Source organism: Ostrinia nubilalis, chromosome 16, assembly GCF_963855985.1.
Source record: "Ostrinia nubilalis chromosome 16, ilOstNubi1.1, whole genome shotgun sequence".
NCBI lineage: Eukaryota > Metazoa > Arthropoda > Insecta > Lepidoptera > Crambidae > Ostrinia > Ostrinia nubilalis.
The window spans coordinates 6,528,159-6,549,952 of NC_087103.1; the positions used below are offsets into that span (position 1 = coordinate 6,528,159).

At 37.8% G+C, this 21,794-nt stretch overlaps 2 protein-coding genes and 1 long non-coding RNA gene across 3 annotated transcripts; 2 read left to right on the forward strand and 1 right to left on the reverse strand.

The window, feature by feature from the left end:
- The first annotated feature begins 1,520 nt into the window (after nucleotides 1–1,520).
- On the forward strand, nucleotides 1,521–3,787 carry LOC135079122 (putative odorant receptor 19b). The gene is made up of 6 exons (XM_063973717.1): nucleotides 1,521–1,974; nucleotides 2,061–2,367; nucleotides 2,521–2,617; nucleotides 2,688–2,795; nucleotides 3,459–3,629; nucleotides 3,734–3,787. The coding sequence occupies exons 1-6, from the start codon at nucleotides 1,521–1,523 to the stop codon at nucleotides 3,785–3,787; spliced, it is 1,191 nt and encodes a 396-aa protein (XP_063829787.1).
- A 79-nt stretch (nucleotides 3,788–3,866) lies between these two features.
- LOC135079310 (uncharacterized) lies at nucleotides 3,867–11,611 on the reverse strand. The gene is made up of 2 exons (XR_010258776.1): nucleotides 10,996–11,611; nucleotides 3,867–5,911 (listed from the first exon to the last, which is right to left on the reverse strand). It is a non-coding gene; the product is annotated as an uncharacterized LOC135079310 (long non-coding RNA).
- A 3,148-nt stretch (nucleotides 11,612–14,759) lies between these two features.
- On the forward strand, nucleotides 14,760–20,695 carry LOC135079324 (odorant receptor 2a-like). Its single transcript, XM_063973953.1, has 6 exons — nucleotides 14,760–15,213; nucleotides 15,367–15,673; nucleotides 15,896–15,992; nucleotides 16,065–16,175; nucleotides 16,473–16,643; nucleotides 20,642–20,695. Exons 1-6 carry the CDS (start codon nucleotides 14,760–14,762, stop codon nucleotides 20,693–20,695), a joined length of 1,194 nt encoding a protein of 397 aa, XP_063830023.1.
- Nucleotides 20,696–21,794: the final 1,099 nt, after the last annotated feature.

Genomic DNA, 21,794 nt, shown 5'->3' on the forward strand with positions numbered 1-21,794 from the left:
AGCATATGACACTCATGCCCGCGAGAAGGACGCCCCGGAGGAGTCAGTCGGCCAGCAGCGCTCGAAGGTACTGAGGCACTCTGTGATGTTTAAGTGCCTAGAGTATGGTGGAATGAGGGATGGTATTGAAAGCGTTGACTATATCCAATGATACACCCAACACACCCTCACCCCTCTCCCTAGCCTCCACAGTGAGGCTTTTTAGCCTCTGAAGGGCGTCGACGGTCGACCTGTCATGTAAACCAAAGCAGTAATGCCAACGTTACGAAAATGAATTAGGTTCCGCAATATCGAAATATGACGATTGAATGTGTAAACCAAAATAAGGCGAAGTTTTGAGGTGGTTTAAATTTTGTTGAATAAAAATAATCTTTAACATTTTTTTTTTCATTTTTTAATCGGGAGTGCTGGGCCCCTGGTCATAGTGGGCCCCTAGGCACTGGCCTAAAGTGCCTTATGGATAATACGGCACTGGTATTGCGTACTCGAGTTGTTTTTGTATTGTGGTAGCATTTTGACCACAATGTCTTACGGAATGATTTGATATAAATAAACACTTTGTACATTTCTGCATTTAATGGGTACTGAATGTTATTTGAAATTTAAAGGTGAGTCTTTTCGTCGAACTTTTGTCTTGTGTGAAGGTGAAAGTAATTTAACTTGATAAAAGCACTATTTGCTAAACTAGTGTATTTTTCCGCGCCACTAATAAAACATTTACTAATTCGGGTCGTAAAGTTTCACAGCTCTCACGTCATTAACTACTTTACTCGAAATTAGAAAAATTAGAATTTCCAATAAACGTTTTGAAACTTTACTTTATTATTGAGCAAGTTGATTGTTTTAGGGTTCCTTAAATATTTAAAAGAAAAATATATTGAAAAAAATGTATTTGTCCCTTTTATCCATCAAGATTTTTGTTCTTATAAAAAAACTTTTTAATTCATCAATCCGTTACAGCTGCACATGGAGAAGGACTAGCATGTGAACATTACGAGTAATATCACAGGTAATATGAACAAAGCGGTGATCACCAGAATTTGATTTACAGATTAAATACTTAATTCGTTATTCATTGACTAGGTGCTGTTTCTTTCTATGTTTCATGAAACTAAATTATAGGCTTATGTTTAACTTATCACCGGATACTGAAATGTAGCGTCAGAAAACACTTTTTACTGCCAAAAATAGTATTTTTTATTATGGACAGATACCTAATAATGTGACCAAATTGTTCAATTCAATTATACTTGTCATAAGTAACTAGAGAAAACCAATAAATTAGATTATTAACTAATTTCAACTTCCCAAAGTTAGTAACTACTTCTCGGAGTTAATGTAAAACTTATTATTTCCTGGTAGAGGTGTCGATGCCGGTGGTTTGAATTTAGTTGTAGTTCATTTTGTTAGAAAATACACGTAACTCAATTCAAATTTTAAGAGAATCGTAAATGAGATTAAATTGAGTAATATTGGGTCAAGTAAAAAATTATAAGCACTGAGGTCTCAATACCGTAGTGATGAAGGATTACGAAATCTTGAAAAACTATTGCAAGAAAATCTTCTTATTTGGTTCAGGTAACTACTGGTACGAAGATGGAGCCATAGGAGACGATAGCAGCTGGTATTACCAGCTTTATCTTTGGTCACTGATTTTTATTTATGTTTTTATGACCATTTTCGAGACAATGGCCGTGACGATTGGTGACTACCCCGAAAATGAGACAGGGGATGCAATAACTTTTTCTGTAAGCCACACCATCGTCTTGCTGAAGATATTTTCATTGCTTATCAACAAAAAGTTGATAAGAACCACCAACAGAAATATGGTTGAAATCTGTGAAGCTTATGAAGAACCGACGTTAATGGCAGAGAAGTATAAATATATTAAGATAAACGTTATGGGGTATTTCGGTATAGTGTATTGCACTTGCTTATTTTATGTGGTCGAAGGAATCCGGAAGGTATATGCTGGTAAGAAGTGCTATCTATTATCATAGTTTAAATTTTAAACACATGTATGTAATTCGTTATCACTTGTAAGTATGTTGCCCTTGCAGGTTCCCACTTTGAGACTGTTGTTACTTACCCTCCAAGTTATGTGGATGAATCACTTTTTGCTGGGTTAATCCGGGTTTCCACTACTATAGTTTTATTAATAATGATGATAACCATGATAGTAGCAGTGGATACCTTTACCATGGCTTACTTGATCATGTTCAAGTACAAGTTCATAACACTGAGACACTACCTCGAAAGATTAGCTGAAGACTTTTATAAAATGAATGATGTTAATCCAAGACTTGCTGCTGATAAACTGACAGACGGGGTAGTGGAAGGAATAATTATGCACAAGGAATTGTTAAGGTAAGAAAACACCATTTATTGATAACGTTAAAATTTTGCCATTGAACTAAGCGATTAAAATTACCTATGTTGATTTTTTTATTTTCTTGTCTTGGTATACATATAAAGTGAGTTTTATCTATGTTCCTAAAAAAAAGAAAATTTAATCAACAGATTGGCAAAAGACATCGATCAAGCCTTTGGAACAGTGATAGCTCTACAACTGTGCCTAAGCTCTGGTTCTGCAGTGACCCTGCTCCTCCAAATTGCCGTAAGTGAAAAATAATTTAATCAAACTGACTGTCAAGACTTCGTTTTAATATTTGCAATTTTAATTTCAGCTAACTCCGATGACATTCGTGGCGATTTTGAAAAATATACTCTTCGTCGTGTCACTCTTCTTTTTATTGGGCTTATTTTTGTGCAACGCCGGAGAAATCACGTATCAGGTACACTACAATTACCCTTGTAGATATAAAAAAAATATGGATTTTGATGCAGTGGAATAATAAAATTTTTATTACTTTGAACTGTGAAGAATTATAGGTATTATGACATCATAAATCGATGTATCGTAAATTTGCGAATATCAGGTTTCGCTATACCTTCTGGCCAGCGCGACAGCGCAGCGTGGGGAAACTAGGTCAAATCTCCATTTGCCTGAGGAAAAGTGGCGAGGGGTGTGCTTGTGGTAGTGGAGAAGAAATAATCTGATGGTGATAACGTAACATTTCGCTCGTACGTTCGTTTCAGCTGAATAACGTCCGCTGCTGGACAAAGGCCTTCCCTAAAGGTTTCCATAACAACCGGTCCTGCGTTACCTGCATCCAGGTTCTTCCTTCACCAGACCATCGGTCCACCTAGTGGGGGGCCTACCCACGCTACGTCTTCCGGACGTCTTCCAGCCTGTGGTCGCCACTCGAAAAGTTTTCTGCCCCAACGGCCATCAGCTCTACGAGCTATGTGCCCCGCCCATTGCCACTTTATTTTAGCAATTCTGCAGGCTATGTCGGTCACTTTGTTTTTTTTTGCGTTATTATTACATTAATTTAATAGCTGAAAAATAGCTATGTTTTATTAATATCGATAAATGAAGGGCTTTAAATTTGTAGGCGTCCCTGCTGCCCGACGCGTTGTTCTACTGCGGCTGGCACGCATGCGTATGGCAGCCCCCGCGGCGCAGTGTCAGGAGACTGGTCCTGCTGGCGTGTGCGCAGGCGCAGCAGCCGCTCGTCATGAAGGCCTTCAAAATGATACAGCTCTCTTACGGCACTTTTCTGCAGGTTCGTTTGAAAATACGACCTCATTCTTTTTTTCTTCATTGCTTATTAAACGTTTCCTGTCTGTATGCTAAGCATAATTAAGTATTTATCTTAATTTTTTTCAGGTGCTAAGAGGAACCTACTCTGTATTTGCCTTATTTTATGCACAAACTAAATAAGCAGAGAAGAAAGCTTTGATCAGAATAAAGTACCTAGTCAAGTTTGTGCGGCGAGCAGACTTTATAAAAAAACTACAACTTTAAACTTTCAATGATTTTTAATGAAATTATAAAGTACAGAAATTACAACTAAGTGTTCAGCGATTGAACGGTTCTAACCTAACTAGCCTAAGGTGCTTCGAAGTTGGAAGCCTAAAATATAATGTCCCATACCATCATCACGGGCTCTTTATATAGAGCTGATTATCGGTCCGGTGGCGTGAGGCGTCTACCGGGAACTGCCGGATGTTGATTTCGATTATAATGTGTCTTTGTTCCCGACTCGGCAGTTTAGATTGTTACATTGTAATACAATATGCTTAATATGCTTATTTCGTTATCTTATATGCCTATTTAGGTACTTGGATAATGCGTGATGGCATGTTGGAGGACATAACTCCTCCCTCCTTAAGTTCGAAATCATCCGATTGCTTAATTGGAATCGGAGGGTTTCGATTACATAAATTTGGGTACATTTTCTTTATTTTATAAAATATAACTATACTTATAACTAACACAATTATAACATATAAAATTACCGTGCCAACACTAACACTTTTTATATTTATCACTGCATCACTTAACACTTGTTTTTCGGGAGATTTCAGCGCGTACGCCAAAAGCTGCAAGTTGTCCAAGTTGATGTCGTCCAGGTTTACAGGTTTTACTTCATCTGCGTTAACAGGGCCTTGTGCTACTTCAGGTAAGTTTATCTTTGCTGTTTTATGGTATTTGAAGCCTCTCGCTCCAGAGTGGCGTCGTCTGAGAGTTACCTTTTGTATTTGGAGATCGCATACTCCGTCCATTCCAACCAGGTAAGTGCCACGAAGTTGTTTTCTCGTGATTTCCCCCTTACAGGTTTCCTTCAGGGTTACCGGATTTCTGGAATACACAATCCACCAGTTTTCATAAAAGGATCTGATGTACAAGTTATTGATTTCCACGGCTATAGGTTTGCACATGGAAGTGTTAGTTTCCGATTTCATTAAGCTTGAAGTGCATAAGTCCTGTTCTTGTGTAGTAGTATCCACATTTCTGCATAGATGAAGGTTTTCATCGATCTCCTGGCATGGTGAGGGGAGTGACCAAGTTTTCGCCTCTTGTACCAGGATAAAAGGGGATTTAGGTGCAAGGATGGTGGTGATATTATTTTTATTAAGGATGGGTAAAGGAATTACTCTATAGTAATTATATATGTATGGTGTAACCAAGGGAATGCTCATAATAAACGTTATCTGTCTTTCTTTAAAATATGCTTTTAACTCTATGGTTTGTTCAATTTTAATTAAATTCGCTAATTTTGCTGGGAATACTAACTTATTAGTTATTTCAATTTGTTTTAATACATTTAACAATTCTTTATTATCGATTATTGATTGATGTAACACCTTAAGTCTACTAAAAGCTATAGCGGTTTCAATATCGTCCAAATGCGTAAAGATCGTTTGAAAGTTATGAATAAATAAATGAAATACTTGAATGATCTTGTTTTCTAATTTTTCTACGTTACTTTGATTTATCTGTCTTCTAATTATTAATAGCTCTTTATTGATTTGGGCGAAATTGTGTCGAGTAGCATTGGTATTATTGGCTATAATACCCGCCATTTCGGATAAGATCGTTACTTTATTTGCAATAGCGTCTTGATTTGTTTTTAATTCTTTAATCATGGTATCGTATCTCTCAGCGTCATCGTTATCGAGATTACCTGTGATAGCTTTAATGAATGATCCCAATGGATTTATTAGACCGCGCTTTTTACGACTTACAGGTACTACTTGCTTAAACTTTTCTACAGTAATGAGCATTATATTATCAGTTTGCATTTTAATGTTGTTATATTCAAATGCATTTCCTATTTTGACCGTGTTACTCATGTGAGCCTTAAATTCCCTATATTTGTCTACGTTATGATCTAAATCCCTTTGGATGTTGGTCAGATTTAAGGTTTTTATCACCGTCCAGTTTTCTTCACTTATCAATGCTTGACCTTCCTTCACTGGTAGCAATCCCGGATTCTTTTCAATTTTGTCGAGTTGAAGGGCCCGGGCGCGGATTGTCAGGATCATCATCAGGATGAGGCACCTGCGGAGGACGCCTTATGTCTTTAATTGGAACTTTAGTGGGTCTATTTTTTGATATTACAGGGACTGTGTTTCTAACTATTTCACCTGAGACTTGTGCTTTTTGATAACGGGGTTTATCCTTACTTCGTCTTTCATTCACTCCTTTTATAAACACTGTATCACCCATTTGGATGTTGAATTCAGTTTCACCGCCGCGTTTGTTCCTAATGCCTTCTTTAGTTTCAATAATTTTGTCGGTTAAATATCTGTATAAGTGTTTAGTCTTTCTTACATGTTCCTTTACTAGCTGTTGCGTATATTGCTGATTAAAATCTACGTTAAACGGGCTTGAAGAGTCCGTGTGTCCGAAAGTTACTTCAAAAGGCGTTAAACCTGTCGTTGAGTGAATCGTTTGATTGTATGCCAATATTGCATACGTCATTACGGCTGCTGCGTCTGTGAATTTTTGTTCGAATTTAGCGAGTCTGTAGATCTCGATTAGTGTTGAGTGGAATCTCTCAACGATTCCCATTGAGTTGGGGTTATGTGGAGTACCTATGTGTAATTCCACTTTATTAAATGTTAACATTTCTTTTAAAAGGGCGTTATTGAATTCTGAGCCTGGATCGCAATTGATTTTTGTCGGAACTCCATAAAATGAGAAATACCTTAGCAATGCTCTAACTACTTCCGGTGTGGATCTATTAGGTATTTCCATAGCCTGTCCTAGCTTGCTAAACGCGTCTACGATTGTAAGATAGTATTTGCCTTCTATACTAAACAGATCCATAAAAACTTCCTGAAATGGTTTTGTTTGAGTTTGTGTTAACTGTAATTCGGGCTTAAAAGGTTTTCTATTATATTTCATTCGTTTACAAGTTTCACATGCATTTATGATGCTTGAAACAGTTTCTTCCATTTTACTCCAAAAGTACGTGCGTTTAAGACGCATTATTGTTTCTCGTATTCCACGATGACATGTTGTTCCGGTGTGATAAGTTAGTACTATAGCGCGTTGTTCTTGTTCATCTGTTATATGAATGATACGCTCTGTGCATTCAAAGAAATGTACAGTATCTTTTCTAAACAATGCTATTATTGTTTCCACAAATAATTTACGATGATTAGGGTCAGTGAAGTGAATAAAATGTTTTACTTTAGGTCGGGTATATCGTTTTAAGAAGTCTTTAATTAGATCAGGGCGATTTAATGGTAAATTGATTTCTAAAATGCGTTGTTTGGAATTAGAAACATCGACTACTTCTAACTTGTCTAATCCCCAAGAATCTACTATGATTTGATTGGGTTTCGTGTCTATTGCTTCATTTAATATGGGTATACCTATGGTATCTATGTCCTTAGCGGAGTGTGCTGTTGCGGAATGTGAACTACTTTCTGGTGCTGATATTGTGCTACTATTTGATGGTGATCTAATAACTCCGTAATCATCTTTCTCTACTCGTTTTTGGGAATTAATTGAATTACTGGAATCTGATGAAATGGTCACTATACTTGATGGTTTATCATTGTCTATATTTACCTGCATTGACATATTTTCCTCATTGGTGAGTACGTTTAATTTAATTCGGGATAACGCGTCAGCGTTGCTATTTTGTTTACCATTTTTATATATGATGTCATAATCAAATTCCGCTAAACGTAACTTCCATCTAGTGAGTTTACTGTTGGGTTCCTTTATCGAATTTAACCATGCTAGTGGTCTGTGATCGGTGTAAATTGTAAACTTCCTACCATACAAATACGGTCTGAAATGCTTTGCTGCCCAAATTATGGCTAATAATTCTTTTTCGATGGTACTGTATCGCGTCTCGGCTTCGTTCAGTGTACGACTTGCGTAGGCGACCGGTTTATCGCTGCCTACAGTTCCTTGTGATAATACGGCTCCGATAGCGAAGTTAGAGGCGTCTGTTGTTAAAACAAACGGTTTCTCGAAATCGGGATATTGTAACAATGGTGCTTTTGTTAAAAGTTCTTTACATGTTTCGAAAGCGGATTTGTATTTGTCATCAATTATTATTTTATTACGTTTTTTTAGACAACTGGTAAGTGGCTGTGTTATCTTGGCGAAGTCTTTTATAAACTTCCTATAGTAACCTATAAGACCTAAGAAACTTTTGATTTCTGTTGTAGTTGTGGGAATAGGGAAATCTAAGATGGCTTTAATTTTGTCATTGTTCGGTTTAAGACCTTCCTTAGTGATTGTGTGTCCTAAGTACAAGACTTCCTTGCGTAAAAATTCAGATTTGTCTAATTGGATTTTAAGGTTGGTTTCTCTTAAGCGATCAAATATCTTTCTTAAGCTCTGAATGTGTTCCTGTAAGCTATTACTGTAAACTATGATGTCATCAAGGTAGACTAAACAGTGCATTCCTTGTAACCCACGCAGTACGTTATCCATTGCGCGTTGGAACGTCGCCGGCGCGGTTTTTAAACCGAACGGCATGCGCAGAAATTCGTAATGCCCCGCTTGGGTGCTGAATGCTGTTTTCTGTCTGTCATCCTTATCTATCTCGATTTGATGGTACCCACTTGCTAAATCCAAGGTGGTAAAGTAAATTGATTTTCCTAGTTTATCAAAAAGATCCGCGATATTGGGTAATGGGTATTTATCGTCGGTTGTGATTTCATTTAAACGTCTGTAATCAATGACCATCCTAAATTTTCTTTCACCTGATGCATCCATTTTCTTTGGAACTAGATGCACTGGAGCATTCCACGGGGAATGTGATTCCTGAATTACATTATCTAATAAAAGTTTTTCCACTTGTTTATTAATTTCGTCTGTCTGGACTTGAGGTAACCTATATGGTCTTACGTAAATAGGATCCTCATTTTTAGTACGGATTTGGTGTTTTACATTGTTTGAAAAGCTCAAAGGTATTTTTTCACAATAAAAGATATCACGGTATTCATAGCAAAGATTCCTAATAACCTTTCTTTCCTCATCATTCATATGTTCTAACCTGAGTTTTTCCAGATTCTGCTGTAACACTTCGTCGATCTCATAATCTTGCGGTGCGTCACTAATATTATTAACTGCTATTTCACTGACACTATATGGTTCTACTGCAAATGGTTTAGATATAGTTATTGTTATATAGTTATCCGAACTATTTTGGATCATGGTATACGCGTAACCTCGTTGACAGCTCACGAGAGCACTGGGCATACGGACGCCTTGTCCGAAGTTAGTATAATTAATTATTGCGTCACCCTCTGACACAGTGGTGGGGATTTTAACACGTGACTCGGATCGCGGTGCTATACTTACTTCATATGGTGGGCTATATATTATTCGCAACTGTGCGTTATGAGTTTTTAATATTTGTTTGTCCATGTCTATGGTAGCGCCCAACTGTTTTAACAAGTCGCTACCTATCAAGCCATCAAAACGATTGTCTACGTTATACACGTAAAACTTATGACTTCCTGTGGTTGCAAATGATTTTAATAATGGAATATGGATTACCTCATTATGGCTACTACGCGCGTGCGTGCTAATGACTTCAAATGGCTCTACATATTTATAGGCGTTGAAATACTCGTTAGCCTTTTTCGGGCTTATGAACGATCGTGTACTTCCCGTATCTATCATAAACTTTGCTTTAATTTCAGGTATTAACACGTGTGGCAATCTTAACATTCCGTCATAATAATTTAGATTTATCACTTCCGATTTATATCCGGTGAGGCTTCTACTTGAAAATTTTCGTCATTATGAGTTTCCGGTTCTACTATTTGTTCTGATTCATACTGAGGTACGTCCTCGTACTGACCGTCGTAGTAATAATAGTACTGGTCCTCGGGACTCTCTGGCTCGGGCTCGTAAAAGAGTGTTTCCGGGGTTTCAGGGTTATTTATTAAGTTATGATGGATTGGAGCTGCTGAACGCATTGAAACATCAGTGTCCAACTTGTATGAGGGACGCTGCGCCAAAGGTGGGTTGCTTAATCCGAATTTAAATTGGTTATTTTGTTGTGGGAATTGATTGAATCGATTCATTGGAACCGAATATGGATTAGGCCTGTAGTGATTGTTATTATTGCTAGGCATCCTATAAATAGGTCTAGGATTTTGATTAGGCTGGAATCTGAAATTTTGTGGGTTCTGGTTTGAGAAAGCGAACTTAGGTTGATTGGACATATTATTAGGATTCTGTGGCATATTATATCTGAAGTTTTGTCCATTTGGATTAAACCTATTGAAAGGTGTGAAGTTTTGTTTGAATGGATTATTATTATTGAAAGGTATGCCAAACTTAAATGCTTGAGTTGGCGATACGAAATTTGGTTTAAATGCCGGTTGAGATTGGGTAAAGCTGGGTTTACTAGGTGTAATTTTGTTCTTATTTTTCATATTGTACTGAAATTGGAAGTTTTCCTCCTCAGACACAATGCTTAGGGCTTGCTCTAAGGTGGTACAACCTCTAAGTCTAATCACTCTAATCATGTCTTCAGTTAGATTGAATAAAAAGACATTTAACGCGGTATTATCGTATATAATTACTTTAGCTGCTTTAATGCCTTCGTCCTCAATCATGTTGACTTTAGACATCAGTGTGCTCTTAACATTCTGAATACGATGACATAACTCGCTATACGACTCTCCATGTTTGATTTTAATTTGTTCTAGTTCGATCGCTATGCAAGCTTCCGATCTGGGGTCTCCAAAATGCTGGGTTAACACTTGTTTTAATGCCGCTGCGCGTCCTACTAATCTACTAGTTATCGCATGAAATACATAACTGTTTTGTGTTACATTTTCATCAGGGCCTCTATATATATTTATAACATATTGGCATTCCCTTAGGAATAAATTCAACGTTTTACCGTCGCCTTCAAACTTCGGTATTAGATTTAACATTTCACTAGGTATAACATTTATATGTTCCATTTTAATTAATTAACAATTTTCTGATAAAATAAACAATTTCAAAATATTTCTTTCCTATTACTAAGCGCTGGCGTAATCCTTAAAGTGGAAGGAACTACGAGCAGTAACGTTTATTATGATTTGGGATAAAGAACGTTACAAAAATTTGGGAAGAATGGTACAAAAACGGTAGCGAAGAGGTTTACTCACTTGCCGCTCACCCCCATATCTTCTCGGTGTGCCGCTGCTGCTGCTGGTGCTGCTGCTGCTGCTGGTGCTGCTGCTGGTGCTGGTGCCGCTTGACTTATTTGTTTGGTTCGTGGATCCCGCCGTTGTAGACTTGATAGCCTAACCGCGACTGCTCAAGACCGATATAATCGTTATACTTTGATTATCGCGACGCGAGATCCTACCGGCTGCGCCAGTCAAGTTTGTGCGGCGAGCAGACTTTATAAAAAAACTACAACTTTAAACTTTCAATGATTTTTAATGAAATTATAAAGTACAGAAATTACAACTAAGTGTTCAGCGATTGAACGGTTCTAACCTAACTAGCCTAAGGTGCTTCGAAGTTGGAAGCCTAAAATATAATGTCCCATACCATCATCACGGGCTCTTTATATAGAGCTGATTATCGGTCCGGTGGCGTGAGGCGTCTACCGGGAACTGCCGGATGTTGATTTCGATTATAATGTGTCTTTGTTCCCGACTCGGCAGTTTAGATTGTTACATTGTAATACAATATGCTTAATATGCTTATTTCGTTATCTTATATGCCTATTTAGGTACTTGGATAATGCGTGATGGCATGTTGGAGGACATAACTACCTACTTAGTTGATGTTAATTTTAGATTGGTAAACATACGGTACATTAAATATGTCGTTATTAAATTGTTTTGCAACAGTATCCCTTTCATTTTTTCAACCAAAAGACGTCCAATGTTGTGCGTTAGTTATAAAGATACCCTTAGAAGTAGTCAAGCGCCTTACACCGAAGCTAATGGCGACTGCTGGTGCTCTTAGCAGGCTGATGCCAAATATAGGTGGGCCTGCTGCGGCGAGTCGTCGTCTATATCTTGGAGTCGTTCGCTCAATGGCGTTGTACGGAGCCCCTGTATGGTACAAAGCTGTTTCAGCAAAAAGTACCCTACTTCTGCAGAAGGCACAGCGTTTGATTGCTTTGAGGGTGGTCCGCGGGTTCCGCACAATATCTGCAGACGCAGCCCTCTCATTGGCTGGGAGCATGCCTTGGGACCTGAACGCCAAGGGCCTCGCCGCGGTATACCAGTGGCGGGGAGACCAAAAATCTGAAGGGCAAAGGCCTGCACCCCGTGAGGTGGAGGCTAAAAAAGAAGAGCTGGAGGAGATGGCCCTAGAATGCTGGAGAGGACGCTTGGCCGTTAGTCAAGTCGGGCGTCGCACTGTGCAGGCACTTCTGCCTGTCCTAGCGGAGTGGCTGCGACGTCGGCATGGTCGTCTAACCTACCGGATGACCCAGCTACTGACAGGCCACGGGTGTTTCGGGGCCTTCCTTCACAGAATAGGCCGAGAAGAGGTACCAGGCTGCCATCACTGCAACCTTGACACTGTGGATACAGCTGAGCACACGCTCCAAGAATGCCCAGCTTGGGCGGATGAGCGTGCGGCCCTCAATATATGTATAGGAAATGACCTCTCTCTACCGGTCTTAGTCCACTATATGACCAACGGAGAGGAGGCGTGGCGTGGAGTTCTCACCTTCTGTGAAGCAGTCATTTCACAGAAGGAAGCGGCGGAGAGGGAGCGGGAAGCATCACCCGACGCACCCATTGCCCGCCGCCGACGTCATGGGCACAGAAGGAGGCTCTATGACCTCCATCTGCCCCTTCCTAATAGGCCTCGGCCATCAGATACGGGGGTGTCTGGTGGCGTCTAAAGAGGCCGCGACGGCGCTGCACGTGTCCTGCGTGCCGCTCGCAGGAGGTTGAAGGCGTAATAACGCCTTGGTTGGGCTGGGCTTGGTTTAAGCGAGTGAAATGCCGAGCAGGGAACGCGGACGAATGCTTGAGGCAAAATGCCGTTAGTGATGGCCCGCGTTCCCGACTCATATGGCTACCGAGGGCAACGTCAGGTTTTTAGTGGGTAGGCCCTGCCCTTCTGGCAGGGAGAACCCCACATAACCCACTAACCGCCCCCGCGGCTGGTGGGTAAACAAATCAATGTATTTTCCTGACGAAAAAAAAAACAAAAAAACGTCAGCAAACTAAGAAAAAATAATTTCGTTGATCTATGTATGAATTTTGTTGAGGTGCAGAAAAGTTCTCGAGTGGCGACCACGGGCTGGAAGACGTAGCGTGGGCAGGCCTCCTACTAGGTGGACCGACGATCTGGTGAAGGTCGCGGGAAGAGCCTGGATGCGGGCAGCGCAAATCGTTCATTGTGGAAAACCTTGGCCTGGGCCTTTGTCCAGCAGTGGACGTCATTCGGCTGAAACTAACGTATGAATTTCCTTTAGTCCTAGCTGTGTCTGGTTTAAGGTATCAACAGCTACTCAATCCCGAGAAGTCGAATTGAACATAACCAGAAAAAAACTTACATTATGGACTGCTGCGTATTTATATTTAAAAAAATACAAATAAAACCTAAAGAAATGATAATAATTGGTTCTCTGCATATGTTCTATGCAAAATCGGACAAAATTATTCTTAAAAAAATGTTAACTCGTCGTTAAAAATGCTATCTTTTGTCATCGTAGCTTAATGAGACATCCCAATATTAGATATTAAATTGAGTTCAAAATTAAATTGTTATAATGCAAACTTTTTAAACTTTCTATTTCTTCATTCACCTTAATAAAATTGCCAATAATTTAATAACGAAGAAAATTTAATTAAGCCCATTTTCTTACAGTAGCTACTTAAAACATTGCTTTTATCTTGCGTCGAAACAGACTTTGTTAATCCCTTTCTTTAAGAACGAACTTGTAATGTTAGTAATAAGAAGTAATTTTATGTATCTTTCATTCTTTTAACATGGTTAATTAAATGGAAACAAAGACGTACCGCGATAGTACACAGCGAAATAATAATTAATCAAAATCCTGAGCAGGACCCGTCGGCTAATAGGAAACTTTTCCTTTTGTGTGGAGGTGAAAGTAATTTAACTTGGTAAAAGCACTATTTGCTAAACTAGTGTGTTTTTCCGCGCCACTAATAAAACATTCACTTATCGAGCCGTAAAGTTTCACAGCTCTCACGTCATTTTAACCACTATTACTCGAAATTGCGAAATAAGGACTCCCAATAACAGCCAGCTTCCAAACTTTGCTTGATATTGGATACAAGGCAATTTTTAGGGTCCTTTATTAATTAAAAATCTCATTCATTAACGTTTTTGACCTTCAATTACTGATGAATAATGCTAGTAAACCATGAGCCGGAAGACGTAGCGTGGGCAGGCCTCCTACTAGGAGGACCGACGATCTGGTGAAGGTCGCGGGAGGTGCCTGGATGCGAGCGGCGTAGGACCGGTCTTTTTAGAAATCTTAGGGAAAATCTTTGTCCAGCAGTGGACGTCTTTCGGCTGAAATGAATGTCAGTAGTTGTGTGGCTACAATTTACTTCAAAATGATTAGAATCTACTGATTAACGTATGTTATCGTTGACTAACTGATTCTGAAGTGAAATCAAACCTATATTATTTGACTACTAAAATTTTTTCAAGCAAGAATATTATAAAATTGATCTCGTACTGACAGGCAATTGCATTCACATTATTATAGCAGAGTAAACGAGTAAATTAGATGATTAGCCAATTTCAACTTTCCGAAGTTAGATAACTACTTCGCACAGTGTGTGTGAAACTTGCCTCTTGCTAGCTGGGCGAGGTGTCGCAGTGAGAATTTACTTGTAGTTCACATGTTAACAAAGATCTGAGACTTTATTACAATTTTATCAAGAACTTATGCAAACTATTGTGGTCACATACCCCAAAAATGAAAGATTACGAGATCCTAAAAAAGCATTGTAAGAGAATATACCTTATCGGCTCAGGTGACTTTTGGTACGAAGATGGAACCATAGGGGATGACAAAAGCTGGTATTATAAGGTTTATAGTTGGTCACTGTTATCTGTTTACGGTTTCATGACCATTCTGGAGATAATGGCCGCGATGATTGGCGACTACCCTGAAGATGAGAAGCGTGATTCAGTGACGTTCGCGGTGAGCCACACGATTGTCATGCTGAAGATATTTTCGGTGCATTTTAACAAACAAATGATAAAAGCTATGAACAAAAATATGGTGTACATTTGTGAAGCGCACGAAGAGCCGACGTTAATGGCAGAAAAATATAAAATTGTCAAGATAAATGTTTTGGCGTATTTTAGTATAGTGTACGGTTCTGGCTTGTTTTATGTTTTCGAAGGAATTCGAAAGATATTTGCCGGTAAATTTATATTATATTTTTTAATGTTTAATGTCGTTTTATGTTTCAAATGGGCACTATTTGTTGGCTTTGCCAGTATTGTAGAGCCAAATACATATAAAAAGGATTTTATAGTCATCTCTATTATTCACTAACATGTATAAGTGCTTCCAGGGTCCCACTTTGTGACTATCGTTACCTACCCTCCGAGTTATGAGGATGACTCACTTTATAGCGTGGCATTTCGGGTCTCTACTACAGTCATTTTATTCATGCTGTTACTGACGATGATAGTGTCTGTGGATTCCTTAACCATGACTTACTTGATCATGTTCAAGTACAAGTTCATAACACTGAGAAATTATTTCGAGAGGTTAACTGAAGATTTTTACAAGATGAATGATGTTAATCCAAGGGAAGCTGCTGATAAATTGACAAATGGATTAGTGGAAGGAATAATCATGCACAAGGAATTGCTAAGGTAAGACATGAGTGACATCCTTGTTTCTGTTTATAAATAAGCTGCATGAGGGGTGCAATCTTGGGATGCAATACCTAAAAAGGTAATCAGCCACACGCGTTTTTCGCATACACAATAGTCTACTTCAAAAGCGACATTAACTCCATTTTAAGATCTGGATTATTGTTATTAAGCTGGATTTTTTATCTTTGTGTCTATATTAATTTTTTTTTGTTCTGTCAGGATGGCAAAAGATATCGACCAAGCCTTCGGGACAGTAATAGCTCTACAACTGTGTCAGAGCTCGGGCTCGGCAGTGTCCCTGCTCCTCCAAATTGCCGTGAGTGAAAAATATTTTATCGAAACTGGCGTTTTCAAGACCTGGCTTTAAGATTTGCAATTTTAATTCCAGCTCTCGGACCAGTTGACGTTCGTCGCGAGTATGAAAATAATTTTCTTCGTAGCTGCACTCTTCTTTTTATTGGGCTTATTTTTATGCAACGCCGGAGAAATCACGTATCAGGTTTATACCAAAATTTTAAAACTTTGAGAGCCGAATCTCGGTGCTGTACAGCTAACTTGCTTTTTATCAATTTTAGTTAATTTAGCTTAACTACTCACACTATACTATAAAACAAACAGTGAGAGAGATAGCTTGTCTTTGTCATACGAAATGTATAGAAGAACTGCGTTTGGACAGCTCATAAAGTATGTCAATTGTCTGGTGGTGTTGCCTATTCTATTCTGTTAAAAAAAATAATGTTACCTATAGTAAAAGTGCATTAAAACTGTAAAATGTGGTATATTTTTGATGATACAGGCGTCTCTACTACCCGACGCGGTGTTCTACTGCGGCTGGCACGCGTGCGCGCGGCAGCCCCCGCGGCGCAGTGCCCGGCGCATCGTCTTGTTGGCGTGCGCGCAGGCGCAGCGCCCGATTGTCATGAAGGCGTTCAAAATGATTCAGCTCTCTTATAGCACTTTTCTGCAGGTTTGTTTGAGTATTATTAGCGATTGATTTGAGGTTTAGTGCTTTATGATGACTCCACTAAGTACGTCATCTATGGACACTATTACACAGCTCCGAATCTGCACGGCTCAGGTTGCTGTTTCATAGTTTCACCATGTTTCACTACTCATCCAACGCTTACGCCCATCTTCACAAACGAAAATCGAACGCACAACGTTAAATAAAGCTCTGTGATTGGTTCGCGAGTCACCCTGTGCGTCCACGCGCACTGTGAGACCTCATAGTAATGTTTGTGAATACGTTTCCCCAATTTCAAAGATTTGTGGAAACGTTGCCTAAGGCCCTGCTTACATAATCTCATACGGCTATGGCTTTTTCGAACATGTGTAGCATCAGCAGAGTGACGCAGTGGAAGCATGCTGGGCCCATTATCCAGAGGTCCATGGATCGAAACCACCCTCTGCTAGTATTTTGTTTGTTTGTGTAACTTTTCAGTGTGATGCTTTTTATTTTTGCTGACAAGCTGTGTATGACATTCTAGCATTTACTACCATCAAATATCTTCTTCTTTATCTTGTCGTGTCGACAACAAATCTACACAGTGTCAGCCCAAACTCTGCTACAAGAGTGGCGTTGTCAGTCTGTAGCATTCGTTAAATCTTCTTTCTTAATTCATACTAGATGAAAAACGTGCATAGATAGCAGCATTTTATTTTAACATTAACTGACACAAAATAACTTACGTTTACAGCTTGGTGTACATATTCATTCCATTAATCGTGTAGTAGATTCTTAAATAAAAGCGTCTAGATATATTGGAAAAGTTTTGCATGCTAACTAAGTAGCAGGCACAGCTAGTTTAAAATAAATAGACACAGAAAGTTAGGATTGATGGATTATGGACATAAAAAAAGAAACTTTTGTGGATTTGCGTGGATTTATTGAAAAAACAAAGAGCACAGTACATATCGGACAATTGGAGATATGAAAAAGAAAGTGACAAGTTTGACAGCTAACATTTACAGAGCTTGTCAATTTTATTGCGTTTACGAAGACAATTCCAACACTGGCCCTTAAACCAATAAAATACAAATATTAATATACAATGTATGTATAATGTATGTACAGTACATACTCTTTAAGTTATGAAACAAAAAAAATAACTCTATTTATTAAGTTACAAATAAATAGATTTATCAACAATTATACAGTTTCCAAAAAAATAAACTATGTTACTTTATTCCAGTCCTGAAATAATTACAAAGAAATACATTCATAACTATACAATTAATGTTGTTTACTTTTCCAATGAAATATCATGACGCATGTTACATTTACAGAAACCATTTTTATGCATGATTTAATATCATTATATAGAGAAGTTTCAACAAAAAAAAAAATCATAAACACAAGCAAATTATACGGTAAGTATTATTTTATTAGCAACAACTTTGTTACAAAGTTATTATGCTTTACTTTACACAAAGGTTTGGTTAGAATGTCAGCAAGCATATCATTTGTACACAAATATTTTAACATACCGATTTTATCATTTACACATTGTCTGATAAAGTGATGTCTAACATCAATATGTTTAGTTCTTGAATGATAAAGTGAGTTTTTACACAACTTTAACGCTGACTGATTATCATTATGAATAGTTATGATAATAATCTTATTCAAAATATCCTTTAAAAATTTGCGAATAAACAAACCTTCTTTACAGGCATCTGTTATGGAAATGTATTCAGCCTCAGTGCTAGATAATGCTACCGTTTTCTGTTTACGACTTTCCCAGGAAATCACGGATTTTCCAATGGTGAATACATACCCAGTGTATGACTTGCGGTCTCTGTCATCGTTCGCCCAGTCAGCATCTGCGAAAGCCGTGACGTCCAAGCCACTCTTTTGGAAAAATAGACTATAGTTTATCGTACCTTTCAAGTAACGAAGAACTCTCTTTGCTGCCTTCCAGTGGATTTCTGAAAAAGATTCATTGAACTGGCTTAAATAGCTGACTGCATGAGCGATGTCTGGTCTGCTACAGACAGCAATGTACATAAGACAACCTACTAGCCCTCTGTAATCTAGATTATCGTCTTTCTTATTATCCTTTGGTAGTTTTAGTCCCGTTTCCATGGGTGTGGGTGATGGCTTACAATCATCCATCTTGTATTTCTGCAAGACCCTTTGAATATAACTGCTTTGATCAAGAGTAATTTTACCTTTCTCCTTACATAGTTTCATGCCAAGAATTTGATGAGCTGGCCCTAGATCTGTAATTTGAAATTCTGTCATTAATCTCTGCTTTATACTCAATTTTTCCTGCAAATTACACCGTGAAAACAAAATTATATCGTCCACATAAAGAGCAATTATTATCATTGAATTGTTATTAGACTTTATGTAAACACAAGGTTCCGATGATGACCTAACAAAATTTAATTTGTTACACAAAACATGATCAATTTTTTCGTACCAAGCTTTCGAAGCCTGCTTCAAACCATAGATGGCTTTGTTTAATTTGTAGACCTTATGTTCTTGACCTTTTATCTGGAAGCCTTCGGGCTGTTCCATGAAGACAGTTTCTGATAAATCACCATTTAGGAATGCTGTTTTTACATCGAGATGCTCAATCTCCATATTGTATTCAGCTGCCAAAGCCAACAATGTTCGTATTGTGGAATATCTTACGACTGGGGAAAAAGTCTCCTCATAATCGATCCCATATTTTTGGGTGCATCCTTTGGCAACTAAACGAGCTCTATATTTTAACAGTTCACCATTCAAATTCCTTTTAATTTTAAAAACCCATTTGCATTTAACTGGTTTTTGTGATTCTGATCTATCGGTTAAGGTCCAACAATTGAAGCATTGGGTGCAACAAGGGCGTATCTCGTAAAATTGAGTTTCGAGAAAATTGACGATGAAAGTTTTAATGTCTTATATTTTTTTAATGTTTTTAATTTGACTTACACTTACTTTATTATTTGTTAGTCCCATGATTTAGCCATAAGATTAAGGTATTATAACTATTTTAAAGCAATCGGAAACATCTTAAAATGCGATTTTTTTTACTTGTGTTATCCGCCCTTGTTGCACCAAACTGGTAAACAGATAGGACGTTAATTTAATTATTATTTTTTATGGAAAATAAATAACAATTTGAATACTTATTTTATTAATTTTAATTAAAATGTAAGTTAAACATGTGTATTTATTACAATCACCGTTAAAATATTCAACTTTCTTTTTTTTTTTTCCGACTTTCGTGTTTTAATCAGATTTATCAAAATATTCAGTAAACTGAAGGGAATCTTCCGAATCAGCTGCAACTGGCCTGGAAGGTCCAGCCTGATCCTCCAGGCCTGCCTGGAAGGTCCAGCCTGATCCTCCAGGACTGCCTGGAAGGTCAGGACCAGTTTCAACCACTCATTTGGCTCACTTTTAGCTAGGACCAAGTCGCCGGATTGAATTTTTAAATATTTTCTTTTTTTTTAAACTGGTTGCCGCAATTTCCGGAGCTAAAAAGGTGAACCTTCAATGTTTTTGTTAATAAATTAAACACCAAATCAACACAAATCTACTCTAGAATCTTAGAGTGAGTCCATTTGCCAGAGGAATAAATAATTGAAAATTCAGTCTAGACTTGGTCCGTGAATCAATCTAAAAGGGGGCCATGAGGACCTCCTACAAATGTGACTGAGACCTTAAATTAAGCCTGTTAAGGAAAAACAATTTTTTTCTTTCACTGCGACTGGTTTGGGTCAGTCCAACTACTTTGTAGTTTTTTAAGTAATGTTAAGAGACAGTTGGCCACTCTACATAGATTTTATTAATTTATGTTCAAAATAAGCGTCAAATAAAAGTTGGCAACCCTAGTTATATACGACTCTAATTTTATACAGTTGGAGATTTTGTAAAACCACAACGCACTGCGTTGGTTTTATCGCTCATTGAACGTTTTCGGTCTGTGTGCCTAACTTATCGGCTAATAAAATATTTATCTTCTGTTCCAGGTACTGAAAGGGACCTACTCTGTATTCGCTTTATTTTACGCACAGAATAAGTAAGCGATAAAATGATCTAAGGTTTAGATCGAAGTAGCATTTAGATGTAAATAGATTTTCAATAATAAAAGTATGTTAAATATTTTACTGTGTTCTTCTTCGAATATCAGTAAAGGTAGTAGTGGCCCAGAATGTTTTAATAAAAACTTGTTTTGCAGTGTTTTAAAAGGCATAAACAATAATAAGAGGAAGACGAGCATATATCACGTAAAAGGATTTCTACATTTAGCATGCCAATTATTTTTTAAATAAAACTTAGATGAGAAGTGAATTGTTGGATCCGCTGTATTTAAAAAGGTGTTGGTATTTTCAAACATCCATCCAGGCATGTCATACCAACAATAAACTTGTGAAAAAACTCTACCTATTCCGATTTATACTCGTAAATAATCTTATGGTGTGTTTACACTAAACTTGCATTTTATATCAAACTAGCTGACCCGGCGAACTTTGTTCCGCCTTAATGGCAATAAATAAGCAGACTTTTTTTTTTAATTTTCGAACGGGATAAATAGTATCCTATGTCCTTCTCCTGGCTCTAAACTACCTCCCTGACAATTTTCAGCTAAATCGGTTCAGCCGTTCTTGAGTTATAAGTGGAGTAACTAACACGACTTTCTTTTATATATATAGATAAGTCAATTATGAGGTCACGGTTAAATGAAGTACCTATTTATGTCCACATCAGAGATTTATGAAAAAACATATAATTATTTGTTTTTTTTTAAATTTTATCTCCTATTGGAGAAGAACGGTTGTGAACGATACACCCTAGGAAACGTCGTATATTATGTTTCAAACAAATTAACTGGTAAGAAACCTATGTATTCTGAACAAGCTTTTAAATAAATTTATTATTAAATTTATTTATTATTCAGTTTTTCAGTTAAAAGTTATAATAGCGTGTGTAAGCACCTTTAGGTAAACTAAAATGCGATCTAAACCGCAAATGGCGCGGGCGGTGCGAATTTCGAAGAGCCCACCTTTGTTTCCACCACAATTGTAGCCTATACACATGAATAATTAAATTAAAGATTACCCAGAACGTGGAACACAATTGAGGCTTGGGAAGTAGAATTTATTAAAAAGTGAAGTAAATAAT

Bases quoted from the DNA above. Each gene is read 5' to 3' on its own strand.
- LOC135079122 (XM_063973717.1), top strand. From the start codon at position 1,521: ATGAAGGATTACGAAATCTTGAAAAACTATTGCAAGAAAATCTTCTTA. The intron at 1,975-2,060 runs GTAAGAAGTGCT...TTGCCCTTGCAG, and splicing joins AATCCGGAAGGTATATGCTG to GTTCCCACTTTGAGACTGTT. The intron at 2,368-2,520 runs GTAAGAAAACAC...TTTAATCAACAG, and splicing joins ATGCACAAGGAATTGTTAAG to ATTGGCAAAAGACATCGATC.
- LOC135079324 (XM_063973953.1), top strand. From the start codon at position 14,760: ATGAAAGATTACGAGATCCTAAAAAAGCATTGTAAGAGAATATACCTT. The intron at 15,993-16,064 runs GTGAGTGAAAAA...TTTTAATTCCAG, and splicing joins CCCTGCTCCTCCAAATTGCC to CTCTCGGACCAGTTGACGTT. The intron at 16,644-20,641 runs GTTTGTTTGAGT...CTTCTGTTCCAG, and splicing joins CTTATAGCACTTTTCTGCAG to GTACTGAAAGGGACCTACTC.